The sequence below is a fragment of the Leucoraja erinacea genome, chromosome 7 (assembly GCF_028641065.1).
Source record: "Leucoraja erinacea ecotype New England chromosome 7, Leri_hhj_1, whole genome shotgun sequence".
Taxonomy (NCBI): domain Eukaryota; kingdom Metazoa; phylum Chordata; class Chondrichthyes; order Rajiformes; family Rajidae; genus Leucoraja; species Leucoraja erinaceus.
The window spans coordinates 20,112,074-20,134,624 of NC_073383.1; the positions used below are offsets into that span (position 1 = coordinate 20,112,074).

At 36.1% G+C, this 22,551-nt stretch overlaps 1 protein-coding gene across 1 annotated transcript in view; it reads left to right on the forward strand.

The window, feature by feature from the left end:
• The window catches only part of ttn.1 (titin, tandem duplicate 1), a 323,332-nt gene that overhangs the window by 113,356 nt on the left and 187,425 nt on the right, over positions 1-22,551 (forward strand). Inside the window, 27 exon segments of the mRNA XM_055637723.1 lie at positions 22-300; positions 538-819; positions 1,544-1,822; positions 1,951-2,229; positions 3,292-3,570; positions 3,699-3,986; positions 4,257-4,535; positions 6,467-6,748; positions 6,859-7,137; positions 7,396-7,674; positions 7,828-8,106; positions 8,219-8,506; positions 8,688-8,966; positions 9,396-9,677; positions 9,780-10,058; positions 10,168-10,446; positions 10,564-10,842; positions 10,946-11,233; positions 12,897-13,175; positions 14,527-14,805; positions 14,925-15,203; positions 15,330-15,617; positions 15,777-16,064; positions 17,647-17,937; positions 18,572-18,582; positions 18,763-18,903; positions 20,184-20,514. Coding sequence (XP_055493698.1) covers positions 22-300; positions 538-819; positions 1,544-1,822; positions 1,951-2,229; positions 3,292-3,570; positions 3,699-3,986; positions 4,257-4,535; positions 6,467-6,748; positions 6,859-7,137; positions 7,396-7,674; positions 7,828-8,106; positions 8,219-8,506; positions 8,688-8,966; positions 9,396-9,677; positions 9,780-10,058; positions 10,168-10,446; positions 10,564-10,842; positions 10,946-11,233; positions 12,897-13,175; positions 14,527-14,805; positions 14,925-15,203; positions 15,330-15,617; positions 15,777-16,064; positions 17,647-17,937; positions 18,572-18,582; positions 18,763-18,903; positions 20,184-20,514 — 7,245 coding nt within the window.

The window sequence follows — 22,551 nt, forward strand, 5'->3', positions numbered from 1 at the left end:
TTTTTTCCACCTGACTTTCAGAGCCTCCAAGCTTTATAGAAAAACCTATGTCCCAGGAAAGCTTACCTGGTTCTACAGTGCATTTTAGAAGTGTTGTCACAGGAACTGCTCCAGTAACTATTAAATGGCTGAAGGATGGCAGGGAATTGATGTCCGGAGCTGATTGTTTCATTTTAAATGAAAGCTCAACAAGTTTACTTGAGTTGTTTTCAGCCAAAGTTTCTGATTCAGGAGACTATATTTGTGAAGTCAGCAACAAAGTTGGCAGTATCACTTGTGCAGCAAGACTCTTTGTAAAAGGTGTGCAATTTGTCTTTACATGTTTAACCATTCTGGAATGATTTTGAATGTTGTGTGCAGTATTTGTGTGTAATATGTTTTGTGATGTTTTTATTATTAATGTTCCTTTTGTGCCGCGCATTGTCTTCTTTCATTCTTTTTATTGTTTTATATGTATCTAAACTGTTTGTTATGTTGAATAGTTATCTTTTTGTATTTTAATATGTTTCATGATTTGTAATAACTTTGTTTTAACAGAACCTCCATATTTTATTAAGAAGTTAGATCCAACAGCAATATTAAAAAAAGGAGAGACAACAATTTTTGAGTGTAAAGTAACTGGCACACCTGAAATCAAAGTAGCTTGGTTCAAGAATTATCGTGAAATTAGTATCGATGAAAAATGCAGAATGACATTTGTTGATTCGGTGGCAATTTTAGAGATTGCTGATATAAACTTGGATGACACTGGAAATTATTCCTGCAAAGCCCAAAATGAAGCTGGCAGTGAATCTTGCGACATTATGGTCACTGTTAAAGGTGTGTGAATATTCCCATTTTCATTGTCCATGATTGGTCAATAAGTCTGTCCAGTCATGTTTCACCTTTTTGTTCAATTAGAACCTTTATTTTAAACACTGACTGTTCTGCTATTTGAAATGGGCATTAAAAGTAACAGCTTGACAATTGATTTGTGAACCTATATCTAATCATTTTAATAGAATGTTCCAAAACTGACTCCTAAAGACTGAATTTAATTTCTGGAACACCGCTGGTTAAGTGGAAAGCCCTCATTTGGAGACCAAGACTTTCTTTATTGGGGCAGAAGGAGCTCTCCCACTTCTTCTGTACCTATATCGAAAGATATTTAAATTCTCTTGATGACGTTGCTACTTTCCTAGCAATATTTATTCATTTGCATCATTAGTTTCCTGTTGTCTGATATGATATAAATTCCAATTCTTGCACTCGTATCCGCACCCTTCCCTAACTAATTTATATTGAAGATTCATGGGCACCCGAGGGAAAACTGATATGGCTAAATATTATTTTAAAGTTGTGGAAATGTATGAAATAACAAAAAAGTTACCAGCATATTACATTTTATTAATCCATGTTGAATGATAGCTGTAGCTTATCCCTAACACATTAAAATAAAAATCATATGGACTTTTGCTTCAATGGTTGATGTTGGGAATCATTTTGTAAACCTGAACCTCAGCCCTTGTGATTTGTAAACTATATTATCGTGTTTGCTCTTCAGAATCTCCTACATTTGTGAAGAAACTTGAACCTGCTGAGGTAGTTAAATCTAGTGATGTTACTCTTGAATGTGAGGTGGCTGGTACAAGTCCTTTTGAAATTTTGTGGTATAAGGACAATAAACAACTTCGTCGCAGTAAAAAGTACAAAATGATCTCCGACATTTCTTTAGTCAGCCTTTGCATTCTAACATCTGATACCTCAGATGTTGGCGAATACAAGTGTATTGTAAAAAATGATGTGGGAAGTTGTTCTTGCAGTTCTACTGTCAGTTTGAAAGGTCAGTCATGTCCTTATTCGAGTTTCATGGATATGCATGTTATTTATTTCATTAACAATTACATATTAAGTAATACTGACTTTTTTCATTCATGGTTTAAATATAACAAGATATTTTTTTCAAATTAGAGCGACCAACCTTCATACAAACAATAGAAAATGCAACAGTATTTTCTGGAAATTCAGCTGTGTTTCAATGTCATGTAAGAGGATCAGGACCCATAAATACAAGTTGGAAAAAAGATGACAAACGTGTCAAGGAAGATGAAAATATTAAAATTTCCTTTGAAAATAATATTGCCACATTGCAGATCATTAATGCTGAGGAAAATCACAATGGAAATTATATTTGTCAGGCAAAGAATGATGCAGGAACAACAAAATGCTTTGCTACTTTGATTGTAATGGGTTAGTAAGAAATTATAAATACAAGTATTATCTGCATAATACGCATTTCATGGAATTTATATTACCACAAAAACTATTATAACAAAACTTAAATAGTGCGCAACAAAGTGAGGGATGTTGTAACTGGAAATGGGACATTTCCATGTTGAGTAGCTAGCACTGGATGCAGCATCATAAGTAGAATATTGTTTCATTTGTAATTTTCTATGGTACCCAATCAATCATCATCAAATCTTCAAAAGAGCACTGCCATTGTATCAAAGAGGCAATTTGTTCTTATTGCTCAAGTAATTTGAGGAAGGACATCCTTGTGATTGAGGCAGTGCAGCGTAGGTTCAGGAGATCATATGAGGAAAGATTGAAAAGACTTAGATTGTATTCACTGAAGTTTAGAAGGATGAGGGGTAATCTTATAGAAACATATACAATTATAAAAGGACTGGACAAGCTAGATGCAGGAAAAAACTTTCCCAATGTTGGGTGAGTCCAGAACCAGGGGCCACAGTCTTAGAATAAAGGGGAAGTCATTTAAGACTGAGGTGAGAAAAAAGTTTTTCACCCAGAGAGTTGTAAATTTGTGGAATTCCATGCCACAGAGGGCAGTGGAGGCCAAATCACTGGACGGATTTAAGAGAGAGTTAGATAGAGCTCTAGGGGCTAGTGGAATCCAGGGATATGGGGTGAAGGCAGGCACGGGTTATTGATTGGGGATGATCAGCCATGATCACAATGAATGGCGGTGCTGGCTCAAAGGACCGAATGGTCTCTTCTTGCACCTATTTTCTATGTTTCTAAGTGTGTTTCTGAATGAGATTGATAACTGATTATCCGGTTAAGGCTAAATTTGTACAATCAGTGCAATGCTGCCAGCATCTTGACTGGGATTGCTAAATCTAATTTAACGATGCACCTTCAGCAGGAATGCAAAATTACATAGGTCCTTATTTGTTGTGAGGAATCCCATCTATTGACAGCTTGCTCTGCTAAAATTTATTAGCTTACAAAAGCAATTCGATCAAATAGTAATGTTCTCGTGATTTAAATGATGTAATTTTTCCACAGAACCTGCAAATATCATAGAAAAAACGGAGCCACTCACAGTGACTTCAGGAAACCCAGCAATTTTGGAATGTACCGTAGCTGGTACGCCAGTATTAAATGTTGCGTGGTTCAAAAATGGAAAACAACTGGAGTCAAACAGAAGATATAAATTGAGTTTTGCAAATAAGATAGCCAGGTTAAAATTTTTGTCTGTTGAAATGGATGACAGTGGAGACTATACTTTTGAAGTCCAGAATGAGTTTGGAGCTAACAGCTGCGATATTCCTATGACTGTATTAGGTCAGTAATTACTTCTTGTTAATAGCTTTTTTTTCCTAAAACATCAGATAATACTGGAATTTATCACAGATTTTGTAATATTTGACACAGAAACGTTAATGTTTTTATTTATCCCTTTATATGAACAGAACAAATAATTCCTCCATTGTTAACAAGAAAATTAAAGGAAATAAGCAGTACTTTAGGATCTTTAGTGCGAATGGAATTCAAAGTTTCTGGTTCTATACCAATGAGCATTACTTGGTACAAAGAGGACAACGAAATACCGACTAGTAACAAATACAAAATGCTATTTCAAGAGAACATAATTTCATTAGAAATCATTGAACTAGACTTCTCAGATGATGGAATTTACACTTGCAAAGCAGCAAATTCAGCAGGAAAAGATGAATGCAGTGCTGTCTTAAGTGTAAAAGGTTTGAAATATTCCTTTGTCGCATTTCTTTCTCGTCAATATGAAAAGCAAATATTGGCTTTCTTTACAAAAGAGTTTGCATATGTCATTAGCTGCAGTATTGAAATATTTAAATAAGTGAATCCGCCAATTCTAAATTTTGTTTAGCATTCTTACTTTTGAAGGCTCTGTAATTCATAAATTTAACGATAATCTGAACATTTCATCCAGTTTATACATATATATATATATAACCCTGAGTTAATCAAACATTTTCTATTGATTTTTTTAGAGCCCCCAAGCTTTACAGATAAAATAATGTCCCAGGATGTTGTACTTGGTTCTTCAGTACAATTTAGAGGTGTTGTAAAAGGAAGCACACCGCTATCTACAAAATGGTTCAAAGGGGACAGAGAATTGATGCATAGTATGGCATATTCTATTTGGAATGAAGGCTCGTTATATTTCCTAGAATTGCCTTCATCTAAAATATCGGATGCGGGTAATTATACCTGCCAAGTTAGCAACGATATTGGTACAGATGCCTGTTCTGCAAACCTGCTTGTTAAAGGTGCGCAATTATGGCTTTGTTCTCCTGTTTTGATATATGCAAAACAGTTTTCTTGCTTTACCATCTTGAATGTTTAAATTTCTTTTTCTTGACGGTTACTGTACTTAAGTGGCAGTATATTGCACTGCTGTCCATTGTGAGAATGAGGTATGGTAGTCTTAAAGCATTGAAATTTTTAGGCTTGTTATTCTATATCATGCCATACTACAATTTTGTTCTGTTAACTAAGGCAAAGCACCATACCAATGTTGGGGAATACTATATAACCATATAACCATATAACAATTACAGCACGGAAACAGGCCATCTCGGCCCTACAAGTCCATGCCAAACAAATTTTTTTTCCCCTTAGTCCCACCTGCCTGCACTCGTACCATAACCCTTCATTCCCTTCTCATCCATATGCCTATCCAATTTATTTTTAAATGATACTAATGAACCTGCCTCCACCACTTCCACTGGGAGCTCATTCCACACCGCCACCTCTCTCTGCGTAAAGAAGTTCCCCCTCATATTACCCCTAAACTTCTGTCCCTTAATTCTGAAGTCATGTCCTCTTGTTTGAATCTTCCCTATTCTCAAAGGGAAAAGCTTGTCCACATCAACTCTGTCTATCCCTCTCATCATTTTAAAGACCTCTATCAGGTCCCCCCCTTAACCTTCTGTGCTCCAGAGAATAAAGACCTAACTTATTCAACCTATCTCTGTAACTTAGTTGTTGAAACCCAGGCAACATTCTAGTAAATCTAATATATAATGTTTAATTTTTGAAAAACTGGCAAATTAGACAGTGTCCAACATAGAACATAGAAAATAGGCACAGGAGGAGGCCACTTGGCCCTTCGAGCCAGCACCGCCATTCATTGTGATCATGGCTGATCGTCCTCAATAACCCGTGCCTGCCTTCTCCCCATATCCCTTGACTCCACTAGCCCCTAAAGCTCTATCTAACTCTCTCTTAAATTGATCTCTTAAATCCATCCAGTGATTTGGCCTCCACTGCCCGCTGTGGCAAGGAATTCCATAAATTCACAACTCTCTGGGTGAAAAAGTTTTTTCTCATCTCAGTCTTAAATGACCTCCCCTTTATTCGAAGACTGTGGCCCCTGGATCTGTCCACTGTAATTTAATTGTACCATCCAATCCTAAAGTGACAATGATGACAATTTTGAAGAAATTTTACTAGACTGCCCCACTCCAACTGTTGAACCATAGGAAGCATTTTATCGGGATGCATCACAGCATGGTTTGGGAACAGCTCCATCTAAGACCCCATAAAATTGCAGCGAATTATGGACGCAGCCTAGACCATCACATAAACCAACCTCCCTTCTATTAACTCCATTTATACCCCACTCTGCCTCAGCAAAGCCAGCAGCATAATCAGTTGCACACCCTGGCCACTCTTTCTTCTCCCCACTCACATCAGGCAAAAGGTATAGAAGTGTGAAAACACACAGCTCCAGATTCAGGGACAGTTTCTACCCAGCAGTTATCAGGCAACTGAATTATCCTGCCACAACCAGAGAGCAGTGCTGAACTACTATCTACCTCTTTGATGACCCTCGGACTATCCTTAATCAGACTTTGCTAGCCTTACCTTGCACTGAACGTTATTCCGTTATGTATCTATACACTGTAAATGGATCGATTGTATCACGTATTGTCTTTCTGCTGACTGGTTAGCACACAACAAAAGCTTTTCACCTCGGTATACCTGACCATAAACTAAACATTGAAGGAATCTTAATAGCATTTAAAAACAAAATACTGTTTGCTCTAGTTATGATATTAAAACATGATTTTTATTAAATTAGTAACTTGAGCAGTCAATCTTGTTTAAACAGTTATTTATAATTGTTTCATTGGTTTCAAGTACTATTGAATATCCTTAATATGTTTTTTTTAATTTATAATATTTTGATTTCTAGAACCCCCTAGTTTCATTAAAAAACTGAATTCTTCAACAATAATGAAGGAAGGTGCCTCAGCACGTTTTGAGTGTATTGTAACTGGAACACCTGATATCAAAGTTTCCTGGTATAAAAATGGTTCTGAAATTATTGCCAGTGCCAAATATACAACATCATTTGATGGTTCTGTGGCAATTCTTGAGATTATTGACATGATTCTAGAGGACAGTGCCCATTACGTGTGTGAAATACGAAATGAAGCCGGCAGTGACAACTGCAGCACCGAAGTTGAAATTAAAGGTCTGTAATAATGTCCAAATTCCTAACAAATGACATCAGCTACTTTTTTGAGCAAGGATAATGTTAGTTTCTGTGTTTTTTTAATTTTGATTTCTTTATCATGATTTTAGAACCTCCCAGTTTTAGAAGGAAACTTCAGTCTGCTGAGGTTATAAGAAACAATGGTGTTATTCTTGAATGTGAATTGGCTGGTACAGGTCCCTTTGACGTAATGTGGTACAAGGACAATAAAAGAATTCCACCAAGTGAAAAATACAAGATGATCACAAAGAATGTTTTAAGTAGCCTTCATATTTTGAAGGTGGATGTCTCACTTGTTGGCGAATATAAATGCACAGCAAGCAATGATGTGGGAAGCTGTTCCTGCAGTTGTATTGTCAGTTTAAAAGGTTAGTTACATGGTGGTAGTGGTGTACCTTTTGTCATTTTTAATGAATGTATTTCAAGTAAAAAGGAATACACCAGTTTTAAGTAAAATGGAATACTGGAGGCATATTGCGATTTTTGCAGCTAACTTGTACATTTAATTTAAACTTTTTTAATGATCAGTTCCATAATGCAGCATATTTTGCCATTATACTATAATTTGGAAAGAGGGTAGAGCATTTCATTCATATTTATATGTATACCTCTTTATCTTCAACTAGAACCCCCATCATTTGTGAAGAAGATTGAAAATGTTACAACGTTTGTTGGAAATTCTACTGGCTTTCAGTGTCTTGTAAAAGGCTCAGAGCCTTTATCAATTAATTGGATGAAAAATAATGTAGATATCAAAGAAGATGAAAATATATCTATTTCCTTTGAAAACAATCATGCAATGCTGAAAATTGCAGCAGTTGAAGCAAAAGATGGTGGGAAATACATCTGCCAGGCCAAAAATGATGCAGGGATTGAGAAATCCTATGCCACATTGATAGTAACAGGTTGGTCAGGAATATTAACAAATATGATTGGCTGATGTGTAAATATTTTTTTTATTTCTCTTCAAATTTATTTATCATACTAATGTTAAAAAGAAGACAGGATTAAAATATTAAATTACTCTAATCAATTAGCATAATATTTTCTCTTAACAGAACCTGCAAAAATTATTGAGAGAGCAAAATCATGCAACATAACTGTACAAAATCCAGCAGTTTTGGAGTGCACTGTGGCAGGCACACCAGATCTAAATGTTAAATGGTTTAAAGATGGAACGGAGCTCACATCCAGCAGAAAATGTAAATTGAGCTTTGAAAATAATGTGGCTAGTCTAAAGATTCAGTCAGTAGAGAAGTCGAATAGTGGTGAATATACTTTTGAGGTCCAGAATGAATTTGGAGTTGACAGCTGCAAAGCTTCCTTGGCTGTATTAGGTTAGTATTTTTATTTGTATGTGAAAAATAGAATACAGTAATCAAAGCAACTTTGCTCTTTTAGGTTGACTTTTGCATCTCAAGCTTACAAGTTGTGTTCTGTATTGTACAGATCAATTGATTGCTCCAACATTTACAAAAAAATTGAAGGACTTGGGCATTGCACTAGGCTCTTCTGTGAGCATGGAGTGCAAAGTATCTGGCTCTGTTCCAATGACCATTCTTTGGCGTAAAGATGGAAAGGAGATCATGGATAGTAATAAATATAAACTATCACAGCAAGATAACACCTTATCTTTGGAACTTAATCAACTAGAAATCGCTGATTGTGGAATTTATACCTGCAGAGTATCAAATATAGCAGGAACTGATGAATGCCGTAGCAAGCTGACTGTTAAAGGTGTGACTGCCTTTGCATTTTTACTCATACATTTGGCAAAATTTCGGATTTGTCATATTTTAACACTTAAATGTCTTATGATTGAAATAACTATTTTAAATTTATTAATGGTTCAAAATTCAAAATTTAGAAATTTATGCTCTTTCTTGCAACAAATATGTTTTTCTTCAATGAATTTTAGAGCCACCAAGATTTATTACAAAACCAATGTCACAGGAGGTTCCCCCACGCTCTACAGTGCTGTTCAAGAGTGATGCAAAAGGAACACCTCCTCTGTCTTTCAAATGGTTTAAGGATGACAAAGAGTTAAATCCTGATGGAACATGTTGCATTGTGACAGAAGTTTCATCCAGTTTTGTGCAACTTTATTCAGTAAAACATTCTAATACGGGATATTACACTTGCCACGTCACCAATGATGTTGGCACAGATTCTTGTACAGCAAAATTGTTTGTAACAGGTGTGGAATTCTTTGTTGTGTGGGTGTATATTATCAGTGTCTTGTTTGTTATTTGCTGTTAATGTCTTTTCAGATTCCAAGTCTTCCAATTTGTACAAATCTCGTTTTATGTGTATTCTTTGTTAGTGTCTTTTGTTCTTTGAGTTTAATTGTGTAATCATCTTATTCTCTTTATCACATCAATTCTACATTATCTTTTTGTGCTCTTCGTGATCTCAATAATATAATGTACACTCTTCTTTAAATTTTCTTTATATGAAATACAGTAAAATTCTAGTTAATATACATGGGCCTTTTCAAAACTTTTGGAGCATTCTCATATGATTTGTGTTAATGATTCAAATTCCTTCCAAATTTCACAATTCTACTTTCCAAAACATAATCTTCTTGTAACTCAAGCACTAAATGTGTTGTATTTTGGTTTCCTAGAACCTCCGTCTTTCATCCAGAAACTGGAACCATCCAAAGTCCTGAAGAAGGGAGAATCAGTGCATTTTGAGTGCAAAGTGACTGGCACACCTGAAATCAAAATTTCGTGGTTCAAGAATGATACTGAAATCAGAGATGGTGACAAATACAAAATACATTTTGATAATTCTATAGCAGTTCTTGAAATTAATGATACTGGTGTAGAAGACAGTGGTGATTACATTTGTGATGCTCAAAATGACGCTGGAAGTGTCAGCTGCAGTGTAGCACTAAATGTCAAAGGTAGGTAGTTATTTTCTGTTACAAATGATAAAGGCTTTCTTGGTTATAAATAACTATGTCATCATAAATACAAAAATGATACAACTTATGCTCTTCTTCCAGAACAACCTGTTTTCAATAAAATGCTTGAGACAATGGATGTAATAAAAAGCTCTGATGTCATTCTGCAATGCGAATTCAGTGGTACATCTCCTTTTGAAGTTACTTGGTACAAAGATAAAAGGCAAATCCGAGGAAGTAAAAAGTACAAAATTACTTATGAAAATCATGTAGCAAGTCTTTATATTCTTAAAGTGGAGTCACCTGACATAGGGGAATACATGTGCATGGTCAAGAATGATGTGGGGAGTATTAATTGCACTGGCACATTAAATCTAAAAGGTCAGTATATTTTCCATGTTTTATATTTAAATTTTGCTATACCAGTTTTGGGAAATAATTTCTGGAAGTTTATGTTGCACACTTAACATATACTTATTTAATTCTTCAGAACCACCCCTATTTGTGAAGAGACTTTCAAACATTTCTTCTGTGTTTGGAGAGTCTGCGACATTACAAGCTACTATTAAAGGTTCAGAACCAATTGAAGTAACATGGTTCAAAGAAAAGAAAGAAGTTAAAAATGATGAGGACATAACTATCAGCCATGAACAAAACATTGTGGCTTTGCATATTTCAAAAATGGAGCCAGCACATGCAGGAATGTATGTTTGCCAAATCAAAAATGATGCTGGAATGCAAGAGTGCTCTGCTGCATTATCATTCTTGGGTCAGTAGTTTACTGTCAATATATTTGATGTTCTTAGAATTTAGCTAATTCCTGAGAGCATTATCCTATATGCCAAAATATAAGAATACTTTGTAAAAATTAATTTACTTCTTTCAGAACCTGCCATAATAGTGGAAAAAACAGAATCTGTCAGTGTAACTTCAGGAGATCCAGTGACTTTGGAATGCATTGTTAAAGGCACACCTGAGCTCAAAGTGAAATGGTTGAAAGAAGGACAAGAATTGGTATCTGGCAGAAAATACAAGATTAGTTTTCTTAATGGAATTGCCATCCTAAAACTTATGTCCACAGAGAAGTTAGATGGTGGTGAATATACTTTTGAAGTCCAGAATAATGTTGGTAGCAGCAGCTGCAAATTATCAATCAGCGTTCTAGGTTTGGCCTCCATTTTTTCTCTTTGTACACTTTCCTTAATTGCTTATTAAATCATTTTTTAAAATTGTGATCTAATCATGCTTAATTGTTGTGATTTAAACAGACCGTATAATTCCACCAACATTTATTAGAAAATTAAAGAAAGTGGATGGTATCTTGGCTTCTCCCCTCCAAATGGAATGCAAAGTGTCTGGATCACCACCAATTGCAATGTCTTGGTTCAAAGATGGACATGAGATTGTCCATGGAGAAAAATATAATCTGATATTCGGTGAAAATAAGTGTGATTTGAAAATAAATACTTTGGAATTATCAGATGCTGGCAATTATGTATGTAAAGCAACCAATGCTGCAGGCAGCGATGAATGCAGTGGTACTTTAACTGTAAAAGGTTAGTTTAATTCTTAATGCAATTCAAATTGTTCATATTCTTTGTGTATGAGTCATGCTTTATAATTTCTAGCGTTCAGAATAATTTTTGTTTGATATGCATACACATTGGAGTATACTTATTATAAATGCTGCATGGTGCTGAACCTAAACAGAGTAAAAAGGTCTCGGAGACATTCTAATTGATGAAAAGCTATCAACTGCAAATGATGGAAATCTGAAATAAACAGAAACTGATTGAAATACATGTATCTTTGGAGAGAGAAATTATGTTTATGTTTCGGATTGACGATTTTTCATTAAATTCAGGCAGGTCAGAAATCAAAGATGTTTTAAGTTGTAGAAAAGAGAGGTGAATGGAGAGAAGTGAATTCTGTCACGGAGACCAAAAGATTCCAAAATGCACAGGTCAAGAGTGTTTTATTGTCATATGTCCCAACAGACCAATGACATTCTTACTTTCAGCTTTCAGCAGCACAGCAGAATATGTAAACATAGTACTTTGTAAACATAATAATAGTGCAATTATAGTGCAACAAGACAAAACCAATGCCCCCAAGTCTATGTAGTTCAGAGTTTATTTGGAGGTTGTAGTGTTTAATAGCCTGCTGTTCCTGAACCTGGATGTTAAAGTTTTCAAGGTGCTATATCTTCTTTCCGATGGTAGGAGTGAAATAAGTGTGTGGCCAGGGTGATGTGGGTTTCTGATGATGCTGGATGCTTTTTTAAGGCAACAACTCCTGTATACCCTTTGAAGTTATTTAACTAATTACGGTTAATTTGTCTGGAGGGGCTGTATTGGTATTGGTATTATTAGTTTATTATTGTCATGTGTACCAATGTATAGTGAAAAGCTTTGCTTGAATTCTGTCCAGTCAAATCATATTATACACGAGTACTATCTATGATACATGAAAGCAATGTAGCACAAAGAGAAAAATACTAAGATGCAGAATATAGTGTTAAAGCATTTTAGCCTTACAGTTACTGAGAAAATGCAGATTAAAAAAATGCAAGGTCCGTAATGAAGATCAGCCTAACACCCAAGCTCATTAGAGGACAATTCAGTAATCTGATAACACTGAGGATGAAGCTGTACCAGAATCTTGTGGTACATGCTTTCAAGCGTTTGTATCTTCTGCCCACTGGGAGGGACTGACTCCGGTGAAAATGGTCCTTGATTATGTTAACTGCTTTCAGAAAGCAGCGTAAAGGAATCGAGGAGGGAGAGGCAAGTTTGTATGATGGGTTGGGCTATATCCACACCTCTCTGCAATTTCTAGCTCTCTCAGAGTTGTTTCCAAACCAAACTCTGATGGCTCCCAAAAGGATGATTTCACCTGTACATCTGTAGGTTGTTAAGAGTCATTGGGGATATGCCAAATTTTCTTCTTCTTCTATGGAATTAGAGGCGTTAGTGTGCTTCCTTTGCCGCAACATCATGGTAAATTGTTGGTGATAATAATAGCAAGGAACTTGATGCTCTTTGCTATCTCACTTTAGCACCATTGATACTGATAGTCAAATGGCCTGATTATGCTAATCTTCTAGGCTTAGACCTAAAGAAAAAATTAATGTAATTTTGTTTATAGCAAAATGCTTGGATTTTAAATTCCCCGTTCATTTTAAACATCTTATATCTTATTTTGTTTCCACCTCTTTAGAACCAGCCTCATTTGTGAGCAAACCTGATCCTCAGGAAGTGTTACCTGGGTCAACAGTGAAATTTACATGTGTTGTTACTGGGACAGCACCATTGAAAGTAAAATGGTTTAGAGGGAACACTGAACTAGTAACAGGAAGAAAATGTCGAATTTCTTTCAGTGACTCAATATCAATACTTGAGCTACTAAATGTAGAACCTTCCCAAAGCGAAGATTACATTTGCCGAGTCAGGAACGAAGCTGGTGAAGATTCTTGTACAACAAAATTGTTTGTGAAAGGTTTGTGAATAGAGTTTTAAAGAAGAACGAGACCAAGTGGGACCTGTTGGGTCCCGTTCCCCCAACACAATATTCCACCACTCACCTGTTCCCCCAACGCAACCCGTTCCACCAACGCAATATCCTACCGCTCACCCGCCCCCAACTGCACAGGTGCGACAGATTCCCACTCATTCCCCAGCACTCCCTCCCCCGGGTCCTGTTCCCCAATGCAATATTCCACCACTCACCCGTTCCCCCAATGCATTTGCTCCACCAACGCAATATTCCACCACTCACCAATACCCCCCCCCATCTGCGCAGGTGCGGCTCATTTCACCTCATCCCCAGCACTCCCCTTCCTCTTCTTCACCCTCCCTCTTTTTAAATTTTAAAACATTTACTTTTTACTTTTAAAAATACAATTCTCCTTCCCCTGCCCCTGCCCATTACAAAGTTACAAATGACAGGACTCAGTGTCCTGTCAATTGTACCATTTTAACGGGATAAAATGTGAATAACTTGTAAAGTAAAACATGAATCTGAACAAATCTTTGGTACACAACACCACAGGGCAATGGTGAGTATGGTGGTCCAAAATTTGTAGTGCTATCGTGTACTGTTTTGCCATAATTTCAGGATCACACACACATACACACACACACACACACACACTCACAGACATAATAACAAACAAGATGAGAGTTTTAGTAATATATATTACTAGACCAAGTGGTACCAGTTGCGTCCCGTTCCCCCAACACAATATTCCACCACTCATCCGTTCCCCCAACACAACCCATTCCACCAACACAATATTCCATCACTCACCCATAGCCCCCAACTGTGCAGGTGCGGCTCATTTCCCCTCATCCCCAGCACTTCCTCCCCCTCCTCTTCACCCTCCCTCTTTTTAAGTTTTAAAAGATTGACTAAAATCCAATTCAACTACCCCTGCCCCTGCCCCTGCCCGTTACAATGTTACAAATGACAGGACTCAGTGTCCTGTCATTTGTAACATTGCAAAGGCAGGGGCAGATAAAGTGCAATTGAATTTTTTTGTGAAAAGTTAAATTTTTAAAGTTTAAAATGTGAATAACTTGTAAAATATATCTGAACAAAACTTTGATATACCATACCACAGGACGCTGGTGAATAAGGTCATCCAAATATTGTAGCGCTATCATGTACAGTTTTGGCGTAATTTCAGGATCACACTCATCACAGCCAAACAGACAGACAAACAGACAAAATCACAGACATAATAACAAACAAGAGGAGAGTTTTAATAATGTATAGATGTGGGTAACATCATTTTGCTGGAGTTACAAGTATATATTTTTGCAACTGTTTTCCTCTCTATCTTCACCAGAACCAGCAGTATTCCAGAAAAAATTGAAAGATTCTATTGTGATACTGGGAAAATCAGTTTGTCTTGACTGCATATACTCTGGTACCCCAGAAATCAAAGTACATTGGAAGAAGAATGGGTTAGATATAGTCCAGTCTGAAAAGCATATTATAACTACCACTGAAACCTCTTGTATTTTGGAGATTCTCAACACCATCAGAGACGATGGTGCAACATATATGTGTGAAGTAGAAAATGATGCTGGAACTGACACTTGTCATGCTGAAGTGAACATATTGGGTTTGTTTCCTTTCAATTTCTTTTAGCTGCAGATTAAAAATCAAAGCTTTTCTCGTTTCTTTAAAAAAATATTTGATGTACATTTTCTTCAATCACTGATACGTTTTTTTTCTTCTTAGAACCACCAACATTTGTCCAAAATTTAGAGCCTCTGGAAATAACAGTTGGTGATTCAGGATCTTTTCAATGCACACTTAGTGGAACACCTGAAATTAAAGTAGCTTGGTACAAAGGAGACACAAAACTGAGAGCCACCCCAAATTGCAAAATGGAATTTGTAAACAATATTGCAAAATTGGAATTGAAGAAAGTAACAATGAATGACTGTGGAGAATTTATGTGCAAAGCTGAAAACAAAATAGGTGTATGTTCATCAAAGGCGGTGTTCACTGTACAAGGTGATGTTCTTTGGTAGATTAATTGGTATTTGTGGAGAATGTATATATTTATGCTGGAGCTCTTTGAACTTTTAAAGCTTTATAATCTCATTATATTAATTCATTCCATTCCGGTTTATTTTACAGAACGCAAAACGGCACCTTCTTTTGTAAGAAAACTTAAGAATATGGAAGTAACTCTTGGTCTTCCAATAACATTCGAGTGTTGCACGACTGGTTCAGCTCCTATTGAAACTTCTTGGTTTAAGGATGGTATAAAACTGCTCCCTGGAGAAAACTTAAATATATCTTTCATGGAGAATGTAGCATCTCTTCAAATTCTTAAAACCGAGTTGGATCATGCTGGTGAATACAGTTGCAAAGCATCTAACATAATAGGAGATGCTTCATGCAGTTCCAGATTAATTCTTAAAGGTAAAATGGGTTAAATAATTACTAATTTGACTTCTTCAATGTTATAATATTGACATTTTAGTATCTGCTTTCATCTAACATTGCTAGATGTTAGTACAGTGTACCTTGCTGTTTATACTTTTACAATCAAATATAATTATATTTTTGTTATGTCTTTAGAGCCTAGAGTTGCCCCTGTATTTGACAAAAGATTACAACCAGTGGAAGTTACAGCTGGGCAAAGTGTGGATCTTGAATGCCACTTAACTGGCTCTCCACCAGTTAAAGTTACTTGGTTGAAGGATGGCAAAGAGATGCGATCAGGTGGCAATTACAAGATATCTTATGTTGAAAATACACCTCACCTAATTATTCTGAAAGCAGACAAGGGAGATGCTTGTCAATACATTTGTGAGGCCAGCAATGATATTGGAAAGGATTCATGCGAAACTGACGTGACTGTGAAAGGTATCAATCAATAACAAATACAACTCTTTATATATACTCTGAGAGCCCAGACTTAACTAATTTCAAAGGGTAATGTTTTTTTCACATCTTCAATATGATTCGCACTGGTTACTTGTTCAAGAAAGATTGCAGATGCTGGAAAAATCGAAGGTAGACAAAAATGCTGGAGAAACTCAGTGGGTGAGGCAGCATCTATGGAGCTAAGGAATAGCTATTCCTTTGCTCCATAGATGCTGCCTCACCCGCTGAATTTCTCCAGCATTTTTGTCTACCTTACTGGTTACTTGGTCAATTTTTATTATGTTGTCCATGTGCAATTTTTATTTTGCTTTTCCTGAATACATTTGAAGACACTTAAAAAATAATCAAACTTTGTAAAATAGTCAAAGGTAGTGGAATTATTTTAATGCTGATCTTCAAATATGTATTTTACTGTCATATCAGTCTGAAAAATTAATTTCCTGAGGCATATTATTAGTTTTCAACAACCAAAACAATATGAGGTTTACAATTAGGAGAACAAAATAGCCTGTTCCCCCATTAAAGAAGAACAAAGTTTAACTTTTCTATTGACTTCAATTTCCTGCACCTTCCCATAACTCTTCATTTCAATGGACCCAATAAGCATTGACCTTGGTCTTGAATATATTCAGTTTTCAAGCAATTACATTTGTCCTGTGAAAGAATAATATCACAAAATAATTTAGAAATATATAGATAGATCATATTATGTTAATCTGCCCACTTGCCTGAATCAGCCCTTAACAGGGTCTAATGTAGAGAGCCTACCTTAATGGTTCTCTACCTATTGAGTAGGAAGCATTCTATGGAACAGTAAGGATGCTCTAAGGAACTCTTGCCAACTGACAAAATTGGGAGTGGTGCTTTACTGGCTATATTAGTTGTAATTGACCTTTTTCATTTAAAAAGTGTCTGATATTCAGAGACTGTTAAAATAAACCTACTGGAATAGGTGATTATTTTAAAAAAAGGGATGAACAAAGTCATCAAGCAAACATAAAACTACCTTAAAACAATTAAAAACAAATTTAATGGTAATGCATGCCTCTTTACTGCCTTAATTTTTTTCTCTACAATCCCTATTAAAAGTATTAGGATATCAGAATTTTCACAAAATTAGATCTTGTGCCTGATCTAAGAACCGACTTCCCGACCATAAATGTGTTGAAAACCCATGGTAAAGTTAACTATTCATAAGTCCACATCAATAAGTCCACAGATGTTGACAATGCACCTCCATTTCAAAGACTAAAGGGCCTGTCCCACTTGGGCGTCATTTGTGCGCCATTTATGCTACATCATTTACGTGCCACGATGCATGGCGCGTGGCGTGCATGTTGCGTGGTGAGGTGTGGTGGCATAGGCGCGGTGATGCGCGGTAGCGCGCGGCGCCCCAGGATTTGGGGATTCTCAAAATCCTCGCCCGCCACCTGCGTGATGCGCAAATGACGCCCAAGTGGGACAGGCCCTTAATTGGAAACTGTCCCAGTTAGCAAAAGTTAGCATGCTTCAGCAAGCTGGTTGTTTAAGATATTCATAGTGCTACTCCTGTCTGTTACAGATCGTAAAGTTCCACCAAGCTTTACTAAAAAACCTATTGAAACAATACAGGAAACAGAAGGGAAATTTATAAAAATTGAAGCTCGTGTTTCTGGTTCACAACCATTGTCTATAACTTGGTTCAAAGATGAGCAAGAGATCTTGCAATCTGAAAATTATGAACTATCTTTTAAAAATAATATAGTAATATTGAACATCAAGAATGCACAGCATTCTGATTCTGGTGTTTATACATGTGAAGCATCCAATGAAACAGGCACTGCAAAGTTTAATGTGACTGTACTGATCCAAGGTTAGTAATGGCTACTTGTGATTACAAAGGTCGGGGAAGCTTATACCTGTAAATTTCATTGTTTGTTTGTAAAATAATTGCACTATTTTCAAAATCTTGATATTATTCAGTTATAAGAAGCATGCAATGAGTATTATTCTAATTTCCAGTTGCCTGCTGTCAGTTGTTTTTACCCATATCCATTTAGTTTTTGTCTTTCAACTAACAATAGAGAATCTATACAATCAGTCTTCATTATCAGTCTGACGAAGGGTCTCGACCCAAAACGTCACTCATTCCTTCTCTCCAGAGATGCTGCCAGTTTACCCCCAGCTTTTTGTGTCTATCTTCATTATTAGTGTATTTGCTCTCCATCTAATCATAATGTTGTCCCCTATCTTAATTATTTTTGGACAAATATCAGTGTGCATATATATATATTGAGGCACAATCAATGTATAAATATAGTGATAAAACCAGGCCACTTTGACCAAGTAGCTCCCTGCTATGCTCTGTTCTACTATGATGCAGTGTTCGCTCACACAGTTGCATCATGTGACTTCAAATTTTGCAAGTATAATCGCATTCAATTGAAGTAACTAATATCATTGGCTTATAGGTATTTAAACAAACTGATGCGAGTGAATGTTTTTAGAACATTATAGGGTAAATGTATGTTTATTTGGAGAGTTATATTAAAGAGAGTGCCTTAGTGATGTTCACATTTTTTGTTATACTTGGGAAGTCCCTGCAACCTATCACTTGTGAATAATGAAGACAGTGCAGAAGTTCAGTCAGAGATGCTGAGACAGGTAAATGCAGTGCATTGTGCACACTGACGGGCAGGAACTGTCTGAGATAATATTAAGCTTTGCAAGTGATTTGTCATGGGTGGAGGTTACAACCGGGCAAAGTGTGGACCTTGAATGCCATTTAATTGGCTCTCCTCCAATTAAAGTTACTTGGCTGAAAGATGACAAAGAGATTTTCTTATGAGCCTATGCTTTATGAATTTCACAGGAGAATGTTTCTTTTGCAATCTCAAAATTATGCTAACAAATCATGGTCAGTTTTTATTTTGCATGTAGAATTCTTATTTTGGCTTTCCTGGTAACAGCTTAAAAAACAAATCTATGAAAAGTAATATAACAAAATAGAGGTAATATTTTAATATCATTAATTCTTTATTTTGTTAACGTATCAGTTTCTATTTATTTCCTGATGTGTATGCTTAATTTTTAAGAACCAAGAATGAAAGCAAGATGAGGGCATACAGTCTGCTCCATCAGTTAATAAGAAAAAGGCTGAACTTATGTATCTCATCCAATTTCCTGTCCAATTTCTTAGTCCTCTTTGTTTTGAAAGTGCCCAGTGCAGGTTATCCCTACATTACGAGGGGAGGTGGGAGTTGTTGCCATATTGGTATTTTGGTATTTTCCAGTATGTGATGCTGCAAAACTTTGGGTGGTGATTAGTGAATTCAGTAAGGACAAATTTTCACAACATGGCAAGAGCTGCTTGTAATTTGTACGCCTTAGCCGTGAATGTATACAGTGAGTGGGCGAGTGATCACATTTCAGTCATAAAGTATAATATCACTGAAAAAATAAAAAATATCTAAGGATCCGATTATCTAATCTGGTTCCTACCTAATTTGCTGTTGCTTTAACCAGGGTCCAAAACAAAGATCCTATCCTAATGATATTCCACACTGTGGAGTCCAGCAGCATTCGTATTCGATTGTTCAAAAAAAGAGGCCCTTTTCTGGAAACGTGCTATCAGCTGGCAACAGGTTTTACCAACTGAAGTGCTTGTCAATTATTTTATTAGTTTTTAATTGGCAGACATTTAAAGGTAGATTAAAAACTGTTAAATTGAAGTAAATAATGAATTATTTAAAAAAAACATTTTAATCGTAAAATAATTAAAAAATATAAATGTTACCTAAAACACATCAAAGCACTCAAAAGAACTAAAGGAAATACAAAATTAAAAATGACAATTTTAGCTACAAACCTTTCGCTCTGCAATTCTCGTTAAAATGAACATTGTGTCAGATCTTGCAGCAAGTCTGAACCTTGCCCATGATCCAAGAAACAACTTCCCCAACATAATGTCAAATTCTGCTTCTTGGGTTGAGCATTACAGTGAACGAACAAGAAGTTCATGTTAATACTCTGGAAACTGAAAAGTATAATTTCAATGATTGACTACCAATTGTTCAAGCGAAAACATCAGTAAAAGTCAGTTTACCTTAGGCCGGTTAGTTCTATATGATATTCACAATGCTACTTCTTTCTGTTGCAGATTATTTAATTCCACCAAACTTTACCAAAAAACCTCATCAAACAATACAGGAATCAGAAGGACAATCCATAAAAATTGAAGCCCGTGTTTCAGGTTCACAACCATTATCTATAACCTGGTTCAAAGATGAGCAAGAAATTTTGCAAACTGAAAATTACATATTATTATTTAAAAATAATGTAGTACAATTGAACATTAAGAAAGCACAGCTTGCTGACTGTGGTGTCTATACATGTGAAGCATCCAATGAAGCAGGCACTGCAGAAGTTAATGTGTCTGTTCTGATTCAAGGTTAGTGAAAGGATTAGTTATTGTAAGGGTTACAAATGCTTTTGTTTCTTCAGTCATATTTATTGGTATTTGTGTTTAAGTATTGTTAGAAATATATTCCTTTTAAGATACAAAACCCAAAAGGCAAAGTGATTAATCCATGGTTCACAAGAGAAATTGAAGACATTATCAAATAAAATGAAGAGCCTTATATACATGACAGAAATTTCAGTAAGCTTGAAAATTGTGAGCATTTTAGAACTTAGTAAAGCTAGGTTCAGTAAAGAAATTGATCAAGAAAGACAACATGGATTTGTGAGTAGACTGTAAAGAAACATAAAAATGGATTCTAAAGACATTGAAGGTTAGGTTAAAAAAAATATGGCAAAATGTGGGCCTTTACAGACTGAGGGAGCAGAAATTTATATTGGGAAATAAGGAAATGGAAGAGACACTTTGCACCTGTCTTCATAAAAGAAGATACACAACCTATAATAGAGTGTCCAGCAAAAATGCAGGACTGAAAGCACAGTATTACAGTATTGGACAAGAAAAAGTACTAAAAGAGTCAGTGAACTTGAAAGATGATAAATACAAAGGAACGGATGATCTACATCTTTTTTGAGATTTGAAGGAAGTGGATTTAGAAGCAAGGATTCTGAAGAAGGGTCTCGACCCAAAACATCACCCATTCCTTCTCTCCAGAGATACTGCCTAGTCCTGCTGAGTTACTGCAGCAACCTTAGAAGCAGGGATAGTTCTGCTTATCATTTTTTACAGCTGAATTCTGGGCCTAGTGCTATGGATTGGAGAGTAGCAAATATGGCATAACTATGTAAGAAAGGAGAGTGAGAGGAACAGGGTACTACTGTTAGCCTAACATCGGTGGTAGAAAAAGTACCGGAAACGACATTGAAAGATTTAATAACAGAACACCTTGAGAAGGATAATCAATAAGGATTTATGAAAGGAAAATTATATTTGACTAATTCACTGGACTTCTTTAAGGATGTGACCAGTAGAATAGATAAAGACAAACGAGTGGATTAGATTTATGCTTTCATTAAGGCAGTTGGTCAATAAGATCAGAGCACATGGATTTTAGAGTAATATGATGACATGGATTGAGAATTAATTATCGGACAGAAAGCAAGGGATGTGAATCAACAGTTCTTTCTCAGGTTGACAGGCTTCAATTAGGTAGTAGCACTATCCAGTAATAACACTACAACTGATGCTTGGGCACCAGCTATTCACAATCTATATCAGCAATTTGGGTGAGGGGCCAAACACTGAATTCCAAAATTTGTTGATGATAGTAAACTAGGGGAGATTGTGTTCATTGGACTATGTCATATGGGGAAGCTATGTACGAGCTGAAAGAGCGGGCATGAATGTTGCAAGTGGAATATAATGTGGAAAGGTGTGAGGTCATCCATTGTGGCGAACGTAGCAGATAAGTAGAGTATTTGTTAAATTGAGAGAGATTGAGTGGTATTAATGATCAATGGGACCTGTGTGTGCTTGTACAAAGCCACTGAAGACCAACATGCAAGAGTAGCATGTGATGGGGTTAGCCTTCACAATGGGAGAATTGCATCACAGGAGTAAGGAACTCTTATTGCAATTGTATAGTTGGTGAAATCGCACCTGAAGAATTGGTTACAGTTTTGATCTCCTTACTCAACAAAGGTGTACTTGCCAAAGAGAGAATGAAAGAAAAATTCACTAAACTGATTCCAAGAATTCCGCTTTCATCGAATGAAGAGAGATGGGATTATGTCCTGTAGAATTTAAAAGAATGAAAAGTGATGTTTCAAGAATTTTTTAAAAATGATTTGAAATGAAGACTGTTTTCCCTGATTGAGGAGTCTAAACCACAATGTTTCGGCCTCAAATAAGACATTTCAGCTGAGATGAGGAAATATTATTCTAGTGTGGTGAACCTTTGAAATCCTCCAGCCCAGAGGACTGTGAAGTCTCAATTGTTATGTTCATTCAAAACATCGCTGAATGCTGGAGCAGGTGCAAGGGACTGAATTGCCTATTCCTGCTCCT